This window comes from Falco biarmicus, unplaced genomic scaffold, assembly GCF_023638135.1.
Source record: "Falco biarmicus isolate bFalBia1 unplaced genomic scaffold, bFalBia1.pri scaffold_27, whole genome shotgun sequence".
Lineage (NCBI taxonomy): Eukaryota > Metazoa > Chordata > Aves > Falconiformes > Falconidae > Falco > Falco biarmicus.
Genome location: NW_026611833.1, coordinates 2981418 through 3001416, shown reverse-complemented (window position 1 = coordinate 3001416; position 19999 = coordinate 2981418). Strand labels below are relative to the sequence as shown.

Sequence of the window (19999 nt, the reverse complement as noted above, 5' to 3'; positions counted from 1 at the left end):
GTATTGGAATCCACGGAGCGTAAACCTGGCTAACAGAGAAAGCGGTTCTTGTTTAAGCCCGAACAGCAGATATGTTTGGCCCTCTATGCGTGGCGCAGCTTGGCAGAAAGCGGTCATTGAAAATTTAAATCAATTACATCAGTTACCTTTACAGGAGTTAGACTTACTGGCTAGCATTGTGCCTGTCCAATATGATAATGTTACTGCAACCGCAATGCCAGGTTGTAAAAGCATGTCACCGCAGCTCCAACCAGTGAATGGTACAGGAGTGATCTGGTTTGATAAACCGCGGCATAGTTGGTTTACAAGGCAAGGGGAGCAGGGCCGGTATGTACGTTATCTAAATGTCACAGGGCATTCCCTTTGGAGTGACTTGAGAGCCGGAAGGTTACATGTAAGCACCACAGGGGGTTTTAAACTTCCTCCAGGAGTGTTTCTGGTTTGGGGAGACAGAGCATGGCCCCGTATTCCCATGCGACCTGTTGGTGTGCCTTGTTACCTTGGACGGTTAACGTTGTTTGCTCCTCACGTGAAAGATTTATTAAATGTCAGTAGGGATCATGGGAGACCTATTTGAACTTTTGATGATACATGTAACGACAATGTACAGCTGCCATCAGTAGCACTGCTATAGCCACATCTATTTTTCTTCCAGGAGGAATGGCAGCCATGAATGCAAAAAATATACGTAGATTAGCATGCTGGGGTCAGAAACAATTTAATTTGACTTCATGAATGGTAAGTGAGCTACTTACTGATGTAGAGGGTGTTAGACATACTACTTTGAAGAATCGAGCTGCCATAGATTTTTTATTGTTAGCACACGGACATGGCTGTGAAGATTTTGAAAGGGATGTGTTGTTCCGATTTGTCTGATCACTCAAAAAGCATAACTCAGCAATTAGCAACACTGCACGAGAACATGAAGCATGTTACTGAAGGACATGATCCTTTTTCTGACCGGCTCAATAGCCTCGGGCTAAGGGGATGGTTGCAGATTGTAGTTAAAGGAGCATTGGTAGTGGTAATAGTGTTCTTGATTTTGATATTGCTACTTCCTTGTTTGTTTCAATGTTTGCAACGCATAATGAATGGGTTAATTAAACAGATGTCCAGAATGGGGTCTGGATTGCTCAAAAACAAAAAGGGGGATTTCTGGAGTGGCTGGAAGAAAACGGGCATATTATGAGCAACCCAGACCGAATAACTTGGTTGTACTAACAGGCCACAGCTCTAACAAGCTGCAGGTGTTGTGAAGGACATGTGCAAGGCCAAGGGAGACAAAGAAACTGTGTATTCGCAGAGAGGTAAGAGAGTTGGACAGAAAGATGATAAAAACAGGATGCCTGCACAAGGGGGGAGCAGCGTGTTGGCACCGCCCTGGGACCAACAACTTGGGAGGTGGGAGCGTGTGAACGAGTAGTTTTAACCCATCACCTTTTACATAACAAAGCGTGCGTAGTGTGTGCATTTTTAGCTGTAGAGTATAAATTGGTGTGAGTCTATTAATAACGTGGCACTAACTTGATCACATTGGTCGTATAAGTTGTGCCTGAGCCTACTGCGTCAACAACTACCATCTTCTCAATTCCCCAGGGAGTTTCTTGGTGCTTCCTTTTAACCAATTCACACATAATTTCCTCTGTAAATGTTAGTTGATGCGAAGGAGTCACCCGCCATCCATGATTTGCGGTTGCTTCAGTATATTAGCCAATTAATTGTTTTCTGCTGGATCCTGTGGGCTCTTAGGTCCTAATTTCTGCCATTTCTCTGGCAGGACTAGCAATATTTGACTTTCAGCTGCTTCTTTCCTTGCTTGATCTGCCACTTGCTGTCCTAGATGCACCGAGCTATCTCCAAGGTGCTGCACTTTACAATGCATAATTGCCAGCACCCTGGGTCAGCTGGTCACCTGAAATGATTGTGGGGTCTTTGCCTCATAATTTGACTGGGGATCCTTGAGAGGTTCAGAGTCCTCTTTCTTTCTTTCTTTCCAACAGCCCCATCGGCATGGTCTGTTCCAAAGGCAAATTTCAAATATGTCCATGCATTAAAAAAGCCTTGTCTGTTGATAATAATCCCAGTGCCCTTAGTGAGGCTGTGAGTTCTGCCTCTTGGGCCCACGTGTCAGATGAGAGGGCTTTGGCTTCTCTTCTCTCTCTGATAGTTACCACCACATGTCCTGCTCTTTGGGTCCCATTTCGCACAAAACTACTACCACCTACAAATAAGTCCCAGTCTCCATTTTCTGTTGGCGTGCCTTTTAATTCCACTCGGCTAGAATATACCTCTGCCATTGTCTTTAAACAATCATGAGTTACTTCTTCTTTTCCACCGAGATCATGTCATTTTTGCCCAGGTGTCAGTTCCTGGGCCTCTTGCATCGGTAATACTGTAGCTGCCACCGTGCGCGGACAGGTTGGCCGTCCTTTACTGACACTGTCCAGCTGTTTGGAAAAGCTCCCCACGGCTCTGCTCCATGGTTCCAGGCTCTGGGCCAACACTCCTAAGGCAACGTGTCACCTTTCATGCACAAAGAGTTCCAATGGGTTTTCTAGATTTGGGAGGCCTAGAGCTGGAGCACTCATTCCAGTCCGTTTCCATTCCGTAAATGCATCTCTGCACTCCTGAGTCCAGACGAGGAGGTTTCCCTTTCCTCCAACACCTTCATATAGAAGTTTGGCAATGAGTCCCAAATTCATTATCCCTAAGTGACACCACCCGGCCATTCCCAGGGATGCTCTGAGCTCTTGTTTTCATTTGGGTTCTGGGATTTGACAAATGGCCCTTTTCCTCCAGCTCCAAGACTCTGCTGGCCCAGGCAAATTGTAAATCCCAAATTGGTTGCGTCTTCTGGGGTGGTCTCTGCCCCCTGAGCCTCTCAGTGACTTTTCACTGAACTCACTCCCAGTCATACACATCTTCCTTGCTGTAATGGGTTCTGTCTCGAGCCATTAAGAAACTTCTTCTCTCCTTCCCTCCCCAGTCAAGATCCAAAAATTAACACAGCAGTCTACATGTGGTGTTATGAGTGATGAGCATGGGAACACGATCACTTCCCTCACTCTCTTGGCAAGGCACCTCTTCGTACGCTCCAGGGCACGGCTGGCTGCCTCTGCTACCAGGTCACGGGCTGGGATTGTGTTTTGCCTTCTGTCCCCCAGCACCACCAGGGCCTTTTCTGCACAGACACTGCCCAGCCAGGCAGGTCCCAGGCCCTGCAGCTGCAGGGTGTTAGTCCATGCGAGGGAGGTGCAGGCTCTGCCCTTGGTCCGTCCTGCATCTGTGCAGCTCCTGCCAGGGCGGCCACCCCACCTGCCAGGGTTCCCCTCCACGGCATCCCTAGGGCACAGGGATGGTCCTGAAAATGTAGTGCCATCAACAGACGTTGTGGCAGTTGCTGTACAGGGCACAGGAGAAACCCTGTGCTGCCCACACTGCCCCAGTATGTCCCAGTGGCCTCCAGGTGGGGTGTGAGCCCTTCCCCACTGCTCTCTCAGCCTGACCATCCAGCTGGTGTTTTACTCATCTCTTTCTGTTCGCACCCAGAGTGTCATGGCCTCACTCGGGCAGAACAACACTGAGGGAGACCATGACAACAGTTTTGCTGAAGCTGAGGGAAATGACATCCACTGTGGAGCTCCTCACGCACAACTGCAGGCTGTCAGGTTGGCGAGGTAGATGGCAAATCTCATAAGCAGTCATAAGCCATCACAGTGAGAAGAAAATACTCTGCTGAAATGAAAAAGAGAATCAGTAAGTGCTGGGCAGCAAATCCTCAGTAAGAGATGGCTCTGGTCGTACAGGAAACTGAGCGTGGCTTTGGGGAGAATGGTGGGGATGGAGCCCAGGTCGAGGAGGGAGAGGTTATGAGGATGAAGCACATGGGGGTGTGGAGGAGGTGATCGCACAGTACAGTGGTGATGATGAGGCTGTTGGCCATGAGGGCAGCCAGGGAGATGCCCAGGAGAGCCAGAAGTGCAAGAGCTGCAGCTCCCGCGTGTCTGCCAATGCCAGGAGGAGGAACTGGGTTAAGGGGTAGCCACTTGGCATCTGGTGCCTCCTGGCACAGAGATTGTCTGAGAGGGAAAAGAGTTAGGCAAGACTTTGCTGAGCAAAACCTAACATATTTCTCAGAGGAACCCCAATGAAAAGGCCTCTCTGCTTTCCCGAAGACCTTTAGTAGATCTCTCATGAGTTGGTTTTTGCTGAGGGTGCTCCAGGGAGTAGGAGACTCTGCTGTGGGCTCTGCAGGAGTCAGTCCTTCCCTACAGCAGTAGCGAAATAGGAACGTGGCGTGATCTAGGATTAAATACACTCAGGGCATCAAAGGGCTTCACAGCATTGCCACCCCGTGTTCACCCAACTATGGAGCGGAGTTGAGGGGATTTTTCTCTGTGTATTTTGTTCCGGTTGCCCCACCACAGCTGAGGAGTGGTTTTGGCACTGCCATTCCTGCTGCACTGCAGGTGCCATCAGGTGGGCCCTGAGAGGCAAAGAGACAGTCCCTTTGTGCGGACTGAGGACAGCCAGTCTGTCCACCCGCCCTGGTTTCAGCTGCCCTGTGCTGGCAGCTCCTTGACCTGCAGGACTGTCACCCCCAGTGCTTCCCAGAGAAGGAACTGGACGCTGCTGAGAGCAGAGGCAGCCAGTTTCCAAGTACCGATCTGCAAGCTCCTCATGCTGCCTCATCATACCTGAGAAGGATCTCCGCTCTGCCCCTGCAGCCAGGGACACAGAGGGCACATTGCAGCTGCCTGTGCACAGCTACCCAGCAGCATTCCTGGGGTGTCTTCTCCATGGGGCTCCCTGATCACACAGCGATGCCACCGGAGAGTTGTGCCCTTCTGGAGCGCAGCCTGCAGCCACCCAGCTCCTGAAGGTGGGCTGTCCTGAAGTGAGAGGTGTCTCTTTTGGACTTCTGGGAGCTTAGGTATCAGGAGGCGATTGGGAGACCTTACTGCCATAGGCTAACCTGTATGGCAAGAGCCCTCAGGCTGGTCTCTCAAAGGACAAAGCAGAAAGGGAGAGGAGTGAGAATGATGTGAGAGAACAGCCCTACAGACATCGAGGTGAGTGAAGAAGGAGGGGAGCAGCGAGACAGAGGCTTGGTGGGATCCTGCAAGCCAGTGGTCAAGTAACCGCCCGCTGACAGCCACAGGGCAGCACAGTGACAATGCACGTTTAGGTGTCTGCAGGTTCTTTGCATCAGCGTTCTAGCACAGCTGCCAGATGGGCCAGCAGCTGTGATGCTCCCCTGGATCTGAAACCCTGCATCATTCGTGTCCACCTTGGTACTAGGAGCAAAGAAATGGTGGAGTCTCATCTCCCAGGGGAGTGAGGCAGGAGAGCAGCAGAGTGCAGGCCCCAGGTCACACACTGGCAGGCTGTGGCCTGTGCAGAAGGAGGGAACGCTCCTTCGGGTGCCCTGGAATTGCCTCACCGGTCTAAACCGCGTGGTGGATGCCTGGGCTGTTGGAGGCTGCTGTCCTTGCCGAGCAGCTGTGCTGAGCTCTGCCACCTGCCTTGGCACTTGGTTCCCTCAGGGTCACAGCTCTGTCTGCAACAGGACGGGCTGCAGCTGCCTCTGCGTGGGCCCCTGGCTGAGGGCCCTGCTGCACATCTGGGCTGAAGCCCCCCAGCTGTGGCACCAGCCCAGCTCTGCCTGGCCATGAGGCAACCTGGTACCAAGTGTCCCCGAGCCCGGGGGTGCAAAGGCTTTGCTTCAGAGCAGAGACATGGCCTGGGCAAGGGAGAGCTGAGTCTTGAGCCCTCGGACTGTGCAATGAAGTGCTGAAATGGGCTCTGCAGGGCTTACTGAAGCACTGAAGACATCCTCCCCGCCCTGCCTGTAGAACCACCAGACACACACATGCACACACGCTCTTTTAGGAGTACTTGGGTCCTTTGCTGCAGTCTTCCTGGTGTCCTCTCTAGTAATGCGTTAACAAAAGTTGATACTCCTGCACAAAACTTTTTCTAGTAAGAGAATTGCCACTGCTGGAAATAAGTGTGTCCCCCCAGGTGAGGCAAGGCCCATGAGGGATTGCCTCATCCTGCTGCCCAGCAGGTTCCCCTGCAGCCCCAGGGACAGCTGGAGGGAGCCCAGAGGGGCAGGGGAGGGAGGCAGGGAGAGCTCAAAAGCAGCCCTTGGTGGGAGGCTGCTGAGAGCTCCCTGCTGGAGAAATCTGCAGAGCCCTGGAGCCGGTAAGTGTGTGGCTGCAGGGCAATGCCTCTGCAGTTCCCAGCCGGGTCTGCAGCAGCTGGGGCCCCCCCAGCCTGTGGGACCGTGTGGGAGCCTTGTGCTGTGGAGGAGGCCAGTGTGCTGCAGAGCAGGGCTTCCCTGCTGCAGCGTGGGAGGGCCAGGGCATGTGGGCTGCCTTGTGCCAGGGCCGGCTGCAGGGCTGTGAAGGTGGCTGTGCAGGCAGGGGTGCCCAGGGCTGTCCTTGCCAGCAGGGTCCCTGCAGCCCAGGGGGCTGTGTGCTGGGGCAGGGGCTCTGCCGCCTGCCAGGGGCAGCTCTCAGCCTGCCGGGGGGCTCCCGTGCGGCTGCAGGGAGAATCTGTAGGTGGAAGGAGCAAACCCTGTCAGGGCAATGTTCTCGTGCTGTTGCGTGGGTGCTGCACTGGTCAGGGCTGCTCGCAGCTTCTGCTCATGCCCACCTCATTTCCAAGGCGACTTCTCATGAGCACATTCACGGCAGGGGTTTTCTGCTGGAGTCTCTTCTTGCCTGAATCTCTGCTTCCATTTTTATCTTGCTCATCTTGGTAGGAATGGAATCTGAACTGTGTAGGTCAGAGCAGGGGCAGAGACTCTCAGAGCATCACAGTGATGTTTATGAGGAAGGTCAGCAAGTGCCTTCCCTCTGCAGCAGCATCCAGATCAAAGCAGCATCAGCTCTCCTTTTCCCTCAGGCTCTGGGGGAGCTGTTCTTTCAGGCCTGCAGGCAGAGAGCGGCTGCAGGGCAGAGCTGGGCACACAGGGGCTGAGCTGGGCTCTGTGAGCGCTGGCAGGGAAGAGCCGTGGGGCCAGAGAAAGAGCTGCTGGCAGGGACAGCTGCAGGCGTTGAGCGTGGCTGTCCTGCATTGCTCTGGTCTGGGAGGTGCTGTGCAGGGCTTGAGAAGGGAAAGGCATTCCAGTGTGCCCATCTGTCTCTCTCCTGGCTTTGCTCAGATGATTTTGGGATAACTGACCGGCTCGGTTGGAATGGGAGTTTCAGCTGCAGGCTCAGGCACAGACCCTGTGAGTCCTCCTGTGCCGATGTGAGCACAGCAAGGAGGTGTCCCAGGTTTCCTCTAATCTGTGAAGCTGTGGGCAATGCAGTGTGTGATGCTGGGGAAGGAGCTGGCTCTCCTTTAACAATCACCATAATCAGGACCCTCGGTCACCTGCTTGGGGTGTCCACCCAAGCTGCACGCTGCTTCCAGGGCACACTGCGACCATGGGTGTCCCTGGCTAGAAAGGGGGGTGCTGAGACTTCGAGAAAGGGCGAGCCATTCTGTGCTCTGTAGTGGATCCCTCTGCTCTTCAGCAGTGTCTGCTTGCTTTTTAGGGTAACAAAGTGTCCTGGTTGTGGCTGGGATAGAGTTAATTTTCATCTAAGTGGGAAGGACTTTTGAGAACAATTTTGAAAATGCACTGATATTTTTGGTTGTTTATAGGTGATGCAACATGTTCATGCTCAGTATATAAACTTGGTGGGGGTTGCTGGGGTCTGCCAGTCGATGCTGGGGACTGGCTGGGCATCAGTCAGTGGGTGATGAGCAGCTGTATTGTGTATCACTGTCTTCCCTGCTTCCTTTCTTCCTTTCTTCCTTTCTTCATTTCTTTCTCTCTTTCTCTCTTTGCTTCTTTCCTTCCTCCTTGTTTCTTTCCTTCTTTGTTTCTTTCTTCCATTCTTCCCTCCTTCCCTCCTTCCCTCCTTCCCTCCTTCCCTCCTTCCCTCCTTCCTTCCTTCCCTCCTTCCTTCCTTCCCTCCTTCCCTCCTTCCCTCCTTCCTTCCTTCCCTCCTTCCTTCCTTACCTCCTTCCTTCCTTCCCTCCTTCCCTCCTTCCCTCCTTCCCTCCTTCCTTCCTTCCTTCCCTCCTTCCTTCCTTCCCTCCTTCCTTTCCTTCCTTTCCTTCCTTTCCTTCCTTTCCTTCCTTTCTTGTTGGATTTTATTACCCCCGACTACCTCCCTCTCATTATAACTGTCATTCTCATTATTGTTATTGTAATTTCATTTTTATTCTACTGCATTTATGATTTTTTTCTCGTCTCAAACTTCAAGATTTACATTCCTTTCTGATTCCTCTCCTCATACCTATGGGTGAGGGGGGAGTAAGTGAGCATCCCTGCGGTACATAATTTCCAGCCAGGGTTAAACCAGGACACATGTCAGTGTAATTGGACTCTATCACAGAAAGCTGCAAGTGCAGGGCAGCTGAGAAGGAGCTGGAGGGACTCACCAGATTCCCTGCCTCTGCCCTCAGGCACAGACAGTGCCCTTGCCTCTCAGCACTCACTCTGCTCTCCCTGAGCACAGCACAAAGCCCTCCTGACCTGACTCTGGCCATGGCCGTTGCTCAGCACGGGCAGAGCCGATGCTGACAGGCCCTTCTGCGCTGGGAGCAGTTTGGGCTGAGCCAGTGCAAGGCCAGGACTGGCCCCTGCCCCCACGGTTCCCATGAAGCCCCTGCTGCAGAGCAGGGCTCACTGCTGGGCAGCCAGCGGGCACAGCCCCTGCTCCTCACAGCACACTCGGCCAGCACTCAGCACAGCTCCAGCCACGGCTCGGAAGGGAGCTCTCCTAGGAACGGCAGAGGGGGGGGACATGGGGCAGCGGGGGCGCATCTAGGAGAAACGGCTTTCACTTGGCTCAAAGAAGTCTCTCCTAAATTGTCCCTGCCTTTTGTCCTTCAACAGGTCCCTGTGTTCAGAAACAGAAGATGTCTAACAGCAGCTCCATCACCCAGTTCCTCCTCCTGGCATTGGCAGACACGCGGGAGCTGCAGCTCTTGCACTTCTGGCTCTTCCTGGGCATCTACCTGGCTGCCGTCCTGGGCAACGGACTCATCATCACCACCGTAGTGTGTGACAAACATCTCCACACCCCCATGTACTTCTTCCTCCTCAACCTGTCCCTTCTTGACCTGGGCTCCATTTCTACCATTGTCCCCAAAGCCATGGCCAATTCCCTGTGGGAAACCAGGGCCATCTCCTATGCAGGATGTGCTGCCCAAGCTTTTCTCTTTTTATTTTTCATTTCAACTGAGTATTTTCTCCTCACTGTCATGGCCTATGACCGCTACGTGGCCATCTGCCAGCCCCTGCACTACGGGACCCTGCTGGGCAGCAGAGCTTGTGTCCACATGGCAGCTGTTGTCTGGGGTAGTGATGTTCTCTATGCTGCGCTGCACACGGCCAATACTTTTTCACTGCCACTCTGCCACGGCAATGCCCTGGGACAGGTCTTCTGTGAAATCCCACAGATCCTCAAGCTCTCCTGCTCACACACCTACCTCAGGGAAGTGGGGCTTATTGTGGTTAGTGCCTTCATAGCATTTGGCTGTTTTGTTTCCATCATGCTGTCCTACGTTCAGATCTTCAGGGCTGTGCTAAGGATCCCCTCTGAGCAGGGACGGCACAAAGCCTTTTCCACGTGCCTCCCTCACCTGGCCGTGGTCTCCCTCTTTCTCAGCACTGGCACATTTGCCTACCTGAAACCCCCCTCCATCTCCTCCAAATCTCTGGACTTGGCGGTCTCAGTCCTGTACTCGTTGGTGCCTCCAGCACTGAACCCCCTCATCTACAGCATGAGGAACCAGAAGCTGAAGGACGCACTGAAGAAGCTGATGCAGTCAGGTGTCTCTCAGCGGCAATGAACTGACTGTGGCTCTTTACAAGGTATTTTCAAGTCACGTATAGAACATCATGTGTGTTTAACATTCCATCTATGACAATCATGGTTTTACTTCAATGTATTTCCTCACTCCACTTCCCCAAAAGCACGAACCCAGCCTCCCTGACCCAGAGGCCTTTGTACATGCGCCAGGGAGGATGGTACATATATACTCCTGTGTCACATCTCAGTAATAAAAGGGTGGGTTTTTTCAATGCCTATATCTGGAGGTTGGTCTCTTCTTCCAAAGCTGAGCTCAGGAACAGGCTGCAGGAATTGCCCCCAGAAGACCATGCTGCTGGGCTTGGGTTCCCCATGGCTCAGGGGAGGAGGGCATGGGGCAACGCGTTAGGGCATGGGCCTGTGTTGAGCCTTGGCGTGTGGGGGCCCAGTGCCCATGGGAATGGTGGGTGACCAAGAGGGATGTGCCTGGGACCATCTCCCTGGGCTTTCAGGCACCGCTGCCCTGCACAGCAGCACCGCCTGCTCAGGGCCATGCCTGAGACCACATCCCTGGGCAAGAGCAGGTGTCTCTGTGGATGCCCCAGCTGGGGCAGGCTGCTGTGTCCCTGGTGCAGCAGGAGGTGCCTGGGGAGCCCCCAGGCCAGCAGCCTGGTGCTGGGGACAGGGACTGGCCCCGAGGGGCTGCCAGGAGTGGGCAAGCAGGGTCCCTGTGAGAGAGGAGCAGCAGACAGAGGGAGGCAATGGCCTCTGTGTCCTCATGCCATGGCTGGTGCCAGCCCTGGGGCTGACTGGCAGGAGGAGACCCCTCTCTGCCCACCAGCATCTCCTGTGCCCTTGTGATGGTCTATGGCCATGGGGTGAGTGCCCAGAGCTCTGCAGCCCCCTTTGGGTGGGCAATTGCATGGGGCCAGCCCCGCGTGGGCTGCTGTGTTTGCCTGGGCTGGGGAGAGGGCAGGGGAGGTGGGCAGAGCTGGGGGGGGGGGCTGGGCTGGGAAGGGCCAGGGAGAGGGAAACACCAGTGAGAGCTCAGCTGTGTGGGTGTGCAGGGTGGGGGCACACAGCAGGGTGTCCTGGTGCAGATCTGGGGGTCAATGACAAAGGAAGCAAGGCACCAGGAGAGCGAGACTGAGGTTCCTGCTCTGTGCCATGTTCTTTGGAAACTAAGGAAGCTGCCCCAGGGCAATTTTCCCCCAAGAAGTCCCAAACACTGCTCATTTCCATGTCTGGTTATAGAACTCAGCCTCTATGAGGGTCGTTTGCTGCATGGTCACCTCTGTCCTCCTCTGTGCTTCAGTGATACCCAACTTCATCACCATTTCTAAATATAAAGGGAGCCACTTTCCTACTGACACTTGTTACACACAAGTCCCATAGCTCTTACCACAGTTGGTCTCTCAGTGAAGGCCATTGTCAGACACCTCCAACAAGATCATGTTCTCATGGCATGGTGTTCTAACAAATATTGATTGAGATCCCACCAGCTGGCCTGGGTCCAGCGCTCCAGTCTTTCACTCAGAACCATTTCTCAAATAATACTCTTGCTCTCTCAGCCTCCCTTTGCCCATAATATGCTCCAGGTCCTAACCATCCTTCTGGCCTCTGCAGGACTTGCTGTGATGTGTCAGGGTCTCGCTTGTGCTGGGGAGCCCCATTGTGGGCTCAGCAGTCCTGATGTGGTCCTGTGGTGGGTTAACCTTGACCAATGGTGAGACAAACATTCAGCTGCTCATTCGCTGCACTGACTCAACAGGACAAAGGAAGAAAATAAACCAGCAATGCTCATGGGTCAAGATAAAGACAAAGAAATCTCTTAATGATTCTTTTCATGTCCAGAGATGTGTTGCCTTGGCAAAGATTAATTTATTGCCAATTAAAAAAATGTTTGGATTGTGAGATACTATGGCAGGAGAAACAATGGGTGAGATAGTCTGGTTTATTCTGAGGGAATCAGTCTCCTTGGTGTTCACAGGACAGGTAAGCACGGATGCCAAGAGTGCAGGGGCTTGTGGGCAAGTTCCTCAGACCAAACAGGTTGCCCACTCTGATGCTCACCTGCACCTGGGACTCCCCAAAGACAACAATCTGCTCAGGGATGTGAATAGCAGTGCCAGTCTTGATTGTAGTGATTATGAAATTGTGGTGTCCTTGATGCCCAGGTAAGTGGGGAAGGAGAGCAGCAGAGCACAGCCCTGGGAGATGAGGGTAGTAAAACCTGGCCTGCTGAGGGCACTGGCAGGTGGGATCCCATGGGGGCAGGGCCCTGAGAGCATCCCTAGGCCTTCCTGGCCCTGACCAGCCTCACCTGGGGCCTCCACCCAAAGCTTTGTCCATGGCTTCGGGGGGCCATTGAAGCCAGGCAAGAGATTCAGCCCCAGCATGATCTATGCCGTAGGTGTGCGGGTCACCTTAGAGAGGCGTGTGGGTCTCCTTAGGGTCACAACAACAGGCACAGCTTTGCCTGCCCATGGACCTTGTTGGTTCGGAATGTCAGCATCACTTCCCAGCATATTCTGAATGGGGTTTGCCAAAGATATGAAACCGTGGCCCTCCAAGTCCTGGGGACTTTCTGTTGCCTCCCTTCCTTCCTCAACTCCCTCCGAATTATACACATCTTCCTTGCTGTCAAGGCTTGTCTCTGGCCAAAAGCCCAGCAGCCACCCAGCCGCTCCCTCCCCCCTTCCCTCCACAGTCAGGGCCCAAAAATGAACACAGTCACGGACAGGGGGTCTAACGAGGGATGAGCGTGGGGACACAATCACTTCCCTCACTCTCTTGGCAAGGCACCTCTTCGTACGCTCCAGGGCCCTGCTGGCTGCCTCTGCTACCAGGTCACGGGCTGGGATTGTGTTTTGCCTTCTGTCCCCCAGCACCACCAGGGCCTTTTCTGCACAGACACTGCCCAGCCAGGCAGGTCCCAGGCCCTGCAGCTGCAGGGTGTTAGTCCATGCGAGGGAGGTGCAGGCTCTGCCCTTGGTCCGTCCTGCATCTGTGCAGCTCCTGCCAGGGCGGCCACCCCACCTGCCAGGGTTCCCCTCCATGGCATCCCTAGGGCACAGGGATGCTCCTCTCAGTTTGGTGCCACCGACAGACACTGTGAGAGTTGCCTCCACTGGGTCATGTGTACAGCTCTTAAACTGTAAGCAGGAGAGTCCCCTGTGCTGCCCACACTGCCCCAGTATGTCCCAGTGGCCTCCAGGTGGGGTGTGAGCCCTTCCCCACTGCTCTCTCAGCCTGACCATCCAGCTGGTGTTTTACTCATCTCTTTCTGTTCGCACCCAGAGTGGCATGGCCTCACTTGGGTAGAACAACGCTGAGGGAGACCATGGCCAGAGTTTTGTAAAGCTGAGGGAAATGACATCCACTGTGGAGCTCCTCACGCACAACTGCAGGCTGTCAGGTTGGCGAGGTAGATGGCAAATCTCATAAGCAGTCATAAGCCATCACAGTGAGAAGAAAATACTCTGCTGAAATGAAAAAGAGAATCAGTAAGTGCTGGGCAGCAAATCCTCAGTAAGAGATGGCTCTGGTCGTACAGGAAACTGAGCGTGGCTTTGGGGAGAATGGTGGGGATGGAGCCCAGGTCGAGGAGGGAGAGGTTATGAGGATGAAGCACATGGGGGTGTGGAGGAGGTGATCGCACAGTACAGTGGTGATGATGAGGCTGTTGGCCATGAGGGCAGCCAGGGAGATGCCCAGGAGAGCCAGAAGTGCAAGAGCTGCAGCTCCCGCGTGTCTGCCAATGCCAGGAGGAGGAACTGGGTTAAGGGGTAGCCACTTGGCATCTGGTGCCTCCTGGCACAGAGATTGTCTGAGAGGGAAAAGAGTTAGGCAAGACTTTGCTGAGCAAAACCTAACATATTTCTCAGAGGAACCCCAAGGAAAAGGCCTCTCTGCTTTCCCGAAGACCTTTAGTAGATCTCTCATGAGTTGGTTTTTGCTGAGGGTGCTCCAGGGAGTAGGAGACTCTGCTGTGGGCTCTGCAGGAGTCAGTCCTTCCCTACAGCAGTAGCGAAATAGGAACGTGGCGTGATCTAGGATTAAATACACTCAGGGCATCAAAGGGCTTCACAGCATTGCCACCCCGTGTTCACCCAACTATGGAGCGGAGTTGAGGGGATTTTTCTCTGTGTATTTTGTTCCGGTTGCCCCACCACAGCTGAGGAGTGGTTTTGGCACTGCCATTCCTGCTGCACTGCAGGTGCCATCAGGTGGGCCCTGAGAGGCAAAGAGACAGTCCCTTTGTGCGGACTGAGGACAGCCAGTCTGTCCACCCGCCCTGGTTTCAGCTGCCCTGTGCTGGCAGCTCCTTGACCTGCAGGACTGTCACCCCCAGTGCTTCCCAGAGAAGGAACTGGACGCTGCTGAGAGCAGAGGCAGCCAGTTTCCAAGTACCGATCTGCAAACTCCTCGTGCTGCCTCATCATACCTGAGAAGGATCTCCGCTCTGCCCCTGCAGCCAGGGACACAGAGGGCACATTGCAGCTGCCTGTGCACAGCTACCCAGCAGCATTCCTGGGGTGTCTTCTCCATGGGGCTCCCTGATCACACAGCGATGCCACCGGAGAGTTGTGCCCTTCTGGAGCGCAGCCTGCAGCCACCCAGCTCCTGAAGGTGGGCTGTCCTGAAGTGAGAGGTGTCTCTTTTGGACTTCTGGGAGCTTAGGTATCAGGAGGCGATTGGGAGACCTTACTGCCATAGGCTAACCTGTATGGCAAGAGCCCTCAGGCTGGTCTCTCAAAGGACAAAGCAGAAAGGGAGAGGAGTGAGAATGATGTGAGAGAACAGCCCTACAGACATCGAGGTGAGTGAAGAAGGAGGGGAGCAGCGAGACAGAGGCTTGGTGGGATCCTGCAAGCCAGTGGTCAAGTAACCGCCCGCTGACAGCCACAGGGCAGCACAGTGACAATGCACGTTTAGGTGTCTGCAGGTTCTTTGCATCAGCGTTCTAGCACAGCTGCCAGATGGGCCAGCAGCTGTGATGCTCCCCTGGATCTGAAACCCTGCATCATTCGTGTCCACCTTGGTACTAGGAGCAAAGAAATGGTGGAGTCTCATCTCCCAGGGGAGTGAGGCAGGAGAGCAGCAGAGTGCAGGCCCCAGGTCACACACTGGCAGGCTGTGGCCTGTGCAGAAGGAGGGAACGCTCCTTCGGGTGCCCTGGAATTGCCTCACCGGTCTAAACCGCGTGGTGGATGCCTGGGCTGTTGGAGGCTGCTGTCCTTGCCGAGCAGCTGTGCTGAGCTCTGCCACCTGCCTTGGCACTTGGTTCCCTCAGGGTCACAGCTCTGTCTGCAACAGGACGGGCTGCAGCTGCCTCTGCGTGGGCCCCTGGCTGAGGGCCCTGCTGCACATCTGGGCTGAAGCCCCCCAGCTGTGGCACCAGCCCAGCTCTGCCTGGCCATGAGGCAACCTGGTACCAAGTGTCCCCGAGCCCGGGGGTGCAAAGGCTTTGCTTCAGAGCAGAGACATGGCCTGGGCAAGGGAGAGCTGAGTCTTGAGCCCTCGGACTGTGCAATGAAGTGCTGAAATGGGCTCTGCAGGGCTTACTGAAGCACTGAAGACATCCTCCCCGCCCTGCCTGTAGAACCACCAGACACACACATGCACACACGCTCTTTTAGGAGTACTTGGGTCCTTTGCTGCAGTCTTCCTGGTGTCCTCTCTAGTAATGCGTTAACAAAAGTTGATACTCCTGCACAAAACTTTTTCTAGTAAGAGAATTGCCACTGCTGGAAATAAGTGTGTCCCCCCAGGTGAGGCAAGGCCCATGAGGGATTGCCTCATCCTGCTGCCCAGCAGGTTCCCCTGCAGCCCCAGGGACAGCTGGAGGGAGCCCAGAGGGGCAGGGGAGGGAGGCAGGGAGAGCTCAAAAGCAGCCCTTGGTGGGAGGCTGCTGAGAGCTCCCTGCTGGAGAAATCTGCAGAGCCCTGGAGCCGGTAAGTGTGTGGCTGCAGGGCAATGCCTCTGCAGTTCCCAGCCGGGTCTGCAGCAGCTGGGGCCCCCCCAGCCTGTGGGACCGTGTGGGAGCCTTGTGCTGTGGAGGAGGCCAGTGTGCTGCAGAGCAGGGCTTCCCTGCTGCAGCGTGGGAGGGCCAGGGCATGTGGGCTGCCTTGTGCCAGGGCCGGCTGCAGGGCTGTGAAGGTGGCTGTGCAGGCAGGGGTGCCCAGGGCTGTCCTTGCCAGCAGGGTCCCTGCAGCCCAGGGGGCTGTGTGCTGGGGCAGGGGCTCTGCCGCCTGCCAGGGGCAGCTCTCAGCCTGCCGGGGGGCTCCCGTGCAGCTCTGGGGGCGTATGGACTGAGCCCTGATAGGGAAGGATCTCTGCTGTTGAGAGTGTGCCGCAAGGGTGAGCGCTGCTTACAAGTATAGGTTACCCTCAGAATATGTCTGGATGAGACTTTTTGTATCGAAGGTCAGCGCAGGGATTGCTATGATAAATCCAGGGCTCTCCTCAATCTGTGTTTTCAGTTTTCTGTTGTTGGGGGCAGGAGAGGGAAGGCAGAAATGTTAATGGAGAGCTCGAGTTTGAAGATGTCCGTGAGACTGCCAGCTGTAACTCTGAGTGATGAGGAGGTCTGCCAGGAGCCTCCTGAAGTGCCCTCAGCCACTCCTCCGCTATGAACAGCAGCAGCAGCACCTTTGCTGGAGCCATCAGGGTCGTTCTGAGCTGCCCTTTTCCCCCCGCGGGCAGGACCCTGTGCCCAGCCAGTGCCCTTCAGAGAGGCACGTTTGTGCGGGGCCAGTGCACAGAGGCAGAGATGTGGTCTGTGAGCACTGACAGGGAAAGACCTGGCACAGGGAGATACCTCCCACAAGGAAAGTCTCCTGACATCCAGGATATTGCAAGGACTGATAGGAAACTTCAGACAGAATTGTTGTTGAAGGGAGAATCAGAAAGCTCTCTCTGACCATGTGCAGTGCAGACCCCTTTCTCTGAGGCATCCCCCTGGCTGCTCTCCCCCCAGCAAAGCCTCTGCCCTCAGGGCTGGGGGTCCCGAGGCGTGAGCCACCCCCTCTGCAGCCAGAGCTCCAGCAGAGCCGCGGTGCAGCTCTGCAGCCACGTGCCCCGGTCCCTCTGCAGAGCACAGGGGCTGAGAGCAGCTGCCCGGCAGTGTTGGTGTGTGGGAGGTGGCGAGCAGAGCTGGGCAAGGGCAACGCTGCCCTCAGTGCCTGGCTCGCTCGCCCTGGACACTCTTACCTAGGCCATCAGTGCAATTTTACTTCTTTCTCTGCCGTTTTGGGTTAGTTTTATTCTCTAGCTCTTGCTGTCAGGCTCTCTGGGGATGGGTGTTTCAGCTGCAGAGTCACACTCTGACCTTGTGGGTCCTCTCCTGCAGGTGTGTCCATGGGAACAAGTGTCCCAGCTTTCCTCTCACCCGTGGGGCTGTGGGCAATGCCCTATGTGGGGCTGGGCAATGGGCTGGTTCTCCCTGAACCTGATGCTCTTGTTAGGGCACTTGGCTACCTCCTTGAAGTTCCCTTCCAAGCAGTGCGTTGCCCTCCAGAATAGAAACCTGTCCCCTCGCACCCATTAGCGATCTGAAAGCCCCACGTAGATGCGTAGAGTTTCTGTGATGGAGAAAACACTGCTGGGGTGGGTGAAATGAGCTGTGTATCCTTTGCTGTGGGTGGGATGCTGAGTTCTGATGAAAGTCTACAACCTTTACTGGTCTGTGGTGGGTCAGACCGTTCTCAGCAGTGCCTTGTGGTATTTCAGGGTAACATGGGAGTGTGGCCACCATTCATCTCAGGAAGGTGCAAGCCCACAGAAACTGGGAACCAGAAGGACAGACCACCTCCCCTCACTGGGCACTCACCCACAGGCAATCCTCTTGCCTCACAGACCTCACTCTGTTCCACCGGAGGGCAGCAAAAATGCTCTGCTTTTCTGACATCTGAAAATACTCAACAAGAGAGATGGGGGGGAGCTGTGAAAAAAACTAAAGCTCTCTTACAATGCCTTCACCCTTCCCGTTCCTTAGCACTGGCGCTGCAGACGCTGACCAGCCCTTCTGCCTTGGCACTGGTTTCAGAGGACAAAGTTAAACACCAGGACTGGTCCCTGCCCCCACCCACTGCTGCAGAGTGGGGCTGGCTGGTCAAGAGCCCGTGGGCAGATGCCCTGCTCTTCATCACCCACACGGCCAGCACCAAGCAGGGCTGCAGCCACACAGCTGCAGGAAGGTCTCCGAGAAAAGAGAGGGATGTCTGTGTGTGACGGGGGGATGGTCTGTGGGAAATGGCTTTGATTGTGCTTGCAGAAGTCTCCCCTAAATTATCGCTGTCTTTTTCTCCTGTGACAGGACCATATGCCCAGAGGCAGCAGATGTCCAACAGCAGCTCCATCACCCAGTTCCTCCTCCTGGCATTGGCAGACACGCGGGAGCTGCAGCTCTTGCACTTCTGGCTCTCCCTGGGCATCTACCTGGCCGCCCTCATGGCCAACGGACTCATCATCACTGCTGTAGTATGTGACCACCACCTGCACACCCCCATGTACTTCTTCCTCCTCAACCTCTCCCTCCTCGACCTGGGCTCCATCTCCACCACTCTCCCCAAAGCCATGGCCAACTCCCTCTGGGACACCAGGGACATCTCCTACTCAGGATGTGCTGCACAGCTCTTCCTGATTGTCTTTTTCCTTTCAGCAGAGTGTTCTCTCCTCACCGTCATGGCCTATGACCGCTCCGTGGCCATCTGCCAGCCCCTGCACTACGGGACCCTGCTGGGCAGCAGAGCTTGTGTCCACATGGCAGCAGCTGCCTGGGCCAGTGGGTTTCTCAACTCCCTCCTACAGACAGCAAATACTTTTTCACTGCCACTCTGCCAAGGCAATGCCCTGGGACAGTTCTTCTGTGAAATCCCACAGATCCTCAAGCTCTCCTGCTCACACACCTACCTCAGGGAAGTGGGGCTTATTGTGTCTAGTGTCTTAGTAGTGTTTGGGTGTTTCATTTTCATTATTCTGTCTTACATGCAGATCTTCAGGGCTGTGCTGAGGATCCCCTCTGAGCAGGGACGGCACAAAGCCTTTTCCACGTGCCTCCCTCACCTGGCCGTGGTCTCCCTCTTTCTCAGCACTGCCATGTTTGCCCACCTGAAGCCCCCCTCCATCTCCTCCCCATCCCTGGACCTGGTGGTGTCAGTTCTGTACTCGGTGGTGCCTCCAGCAGTGAACCCCCTCATCTACAGCATGAGGAACCAGGAGCTGAAGGACGCACTGAAGAAGCTGCAGTCAGGTGTCTCTCAGAAGAAACAAATTATCCATGTCCCTTCAAAAGGCATTTCCACTTCATTTCTGGAAACTCTAGTGCATTTAGCATTCTTTTTGTGACAATCCTGTTTGTCTCGCAACGTCTGAATCTGTTGCACAAGGGAACCCAGCCTGTCTGACCCGGTGTTCTTTGTACATGTGCATGGGTGGACAATTAACCTTGACCCCTGGCTCATATCTCTTAATAAAAGGAGGATTTCTCAGTTCCGATGTTTGGGCTTTTGGCACTAATTCCAAAGCGAAGCTCAGGAACAGGCTGCAGGAATTCTTCCCTGAATAACATCTGTGAGCTTGGGTTCCCCATGGCTCAGGGGAGGAGGGCATGGGGCAACGCGTTAGGGCATGGGCCTGTGTTGAGCCTTGGCGTGTGGGGGCCCAGTGCCCATGGGAATGGTGGGTGACCAAGAGGGATGTGCCTGGGACCATCTCCCTGGGCTTTCAGGCACCGCTGCCCTGCACAGCAGCACCGCCTGCTCAGGGCCATGCCTGAGACCACATCCCTGGGCAAGAGCAGGTGTCTCTGTGGATGCCCCAGCTGGGGCAGGCTGCTGTGTCCCTGGTGCAGCAGGAGGTGCCTGGGGAGCCCCCAGGCCAGCAGCCTGGTGCTGGGGACAGGGACTGGCCCCGAGGGGCTGCCAGGAGTGGGCAAGCAGGGTCCCTGTGAGAGAGGAGCAGCAGACAGAGGGAGGCAATGGCCTCTGTGTCCTCATGCCATGGCTGGTGCCAGCCCTGGGGCTGACTGGCAGGAGGAGACCCCTCTCTGCCCACCAGCATCTCCTGTGCCCTTGTGATGGTCTATGGCCATGGGGTGAGTGCCCAGAGCTCTGCAGCCCCCTTTGGGTGGGCACTTGCATGGGGCCAGCCCCGCGTGGGCTGCTGTGTCTGCC

The 19999-nt window shown here is 55.1% G+C and overlaps 1 protein-coding gene across 1 annotated transcript; it reads left to right on the top strand.

The window, feature by feature from the left end:
- The first annotated feature begins 8925 nt into the window (after positions 1-8925).
- On the top strand, positions 8926-19172 carry LOC130143388 (uncharacterized). Its single transcript, XM_056326073.1, has 3 exons — positions 8926-9841; positions 17176-17327; positions 18150-19172. The coding sequence occupies exons 1-3, from the start codon at positions 8926-8928 to the stop codon at positions 19170-19172; spliced, it is 2091 nt and encodes a 696-aa protein (XP_056182048.1).
- The last annotated feature ends 827 nt before the right edge of the window (positions 19173-19999 follow it).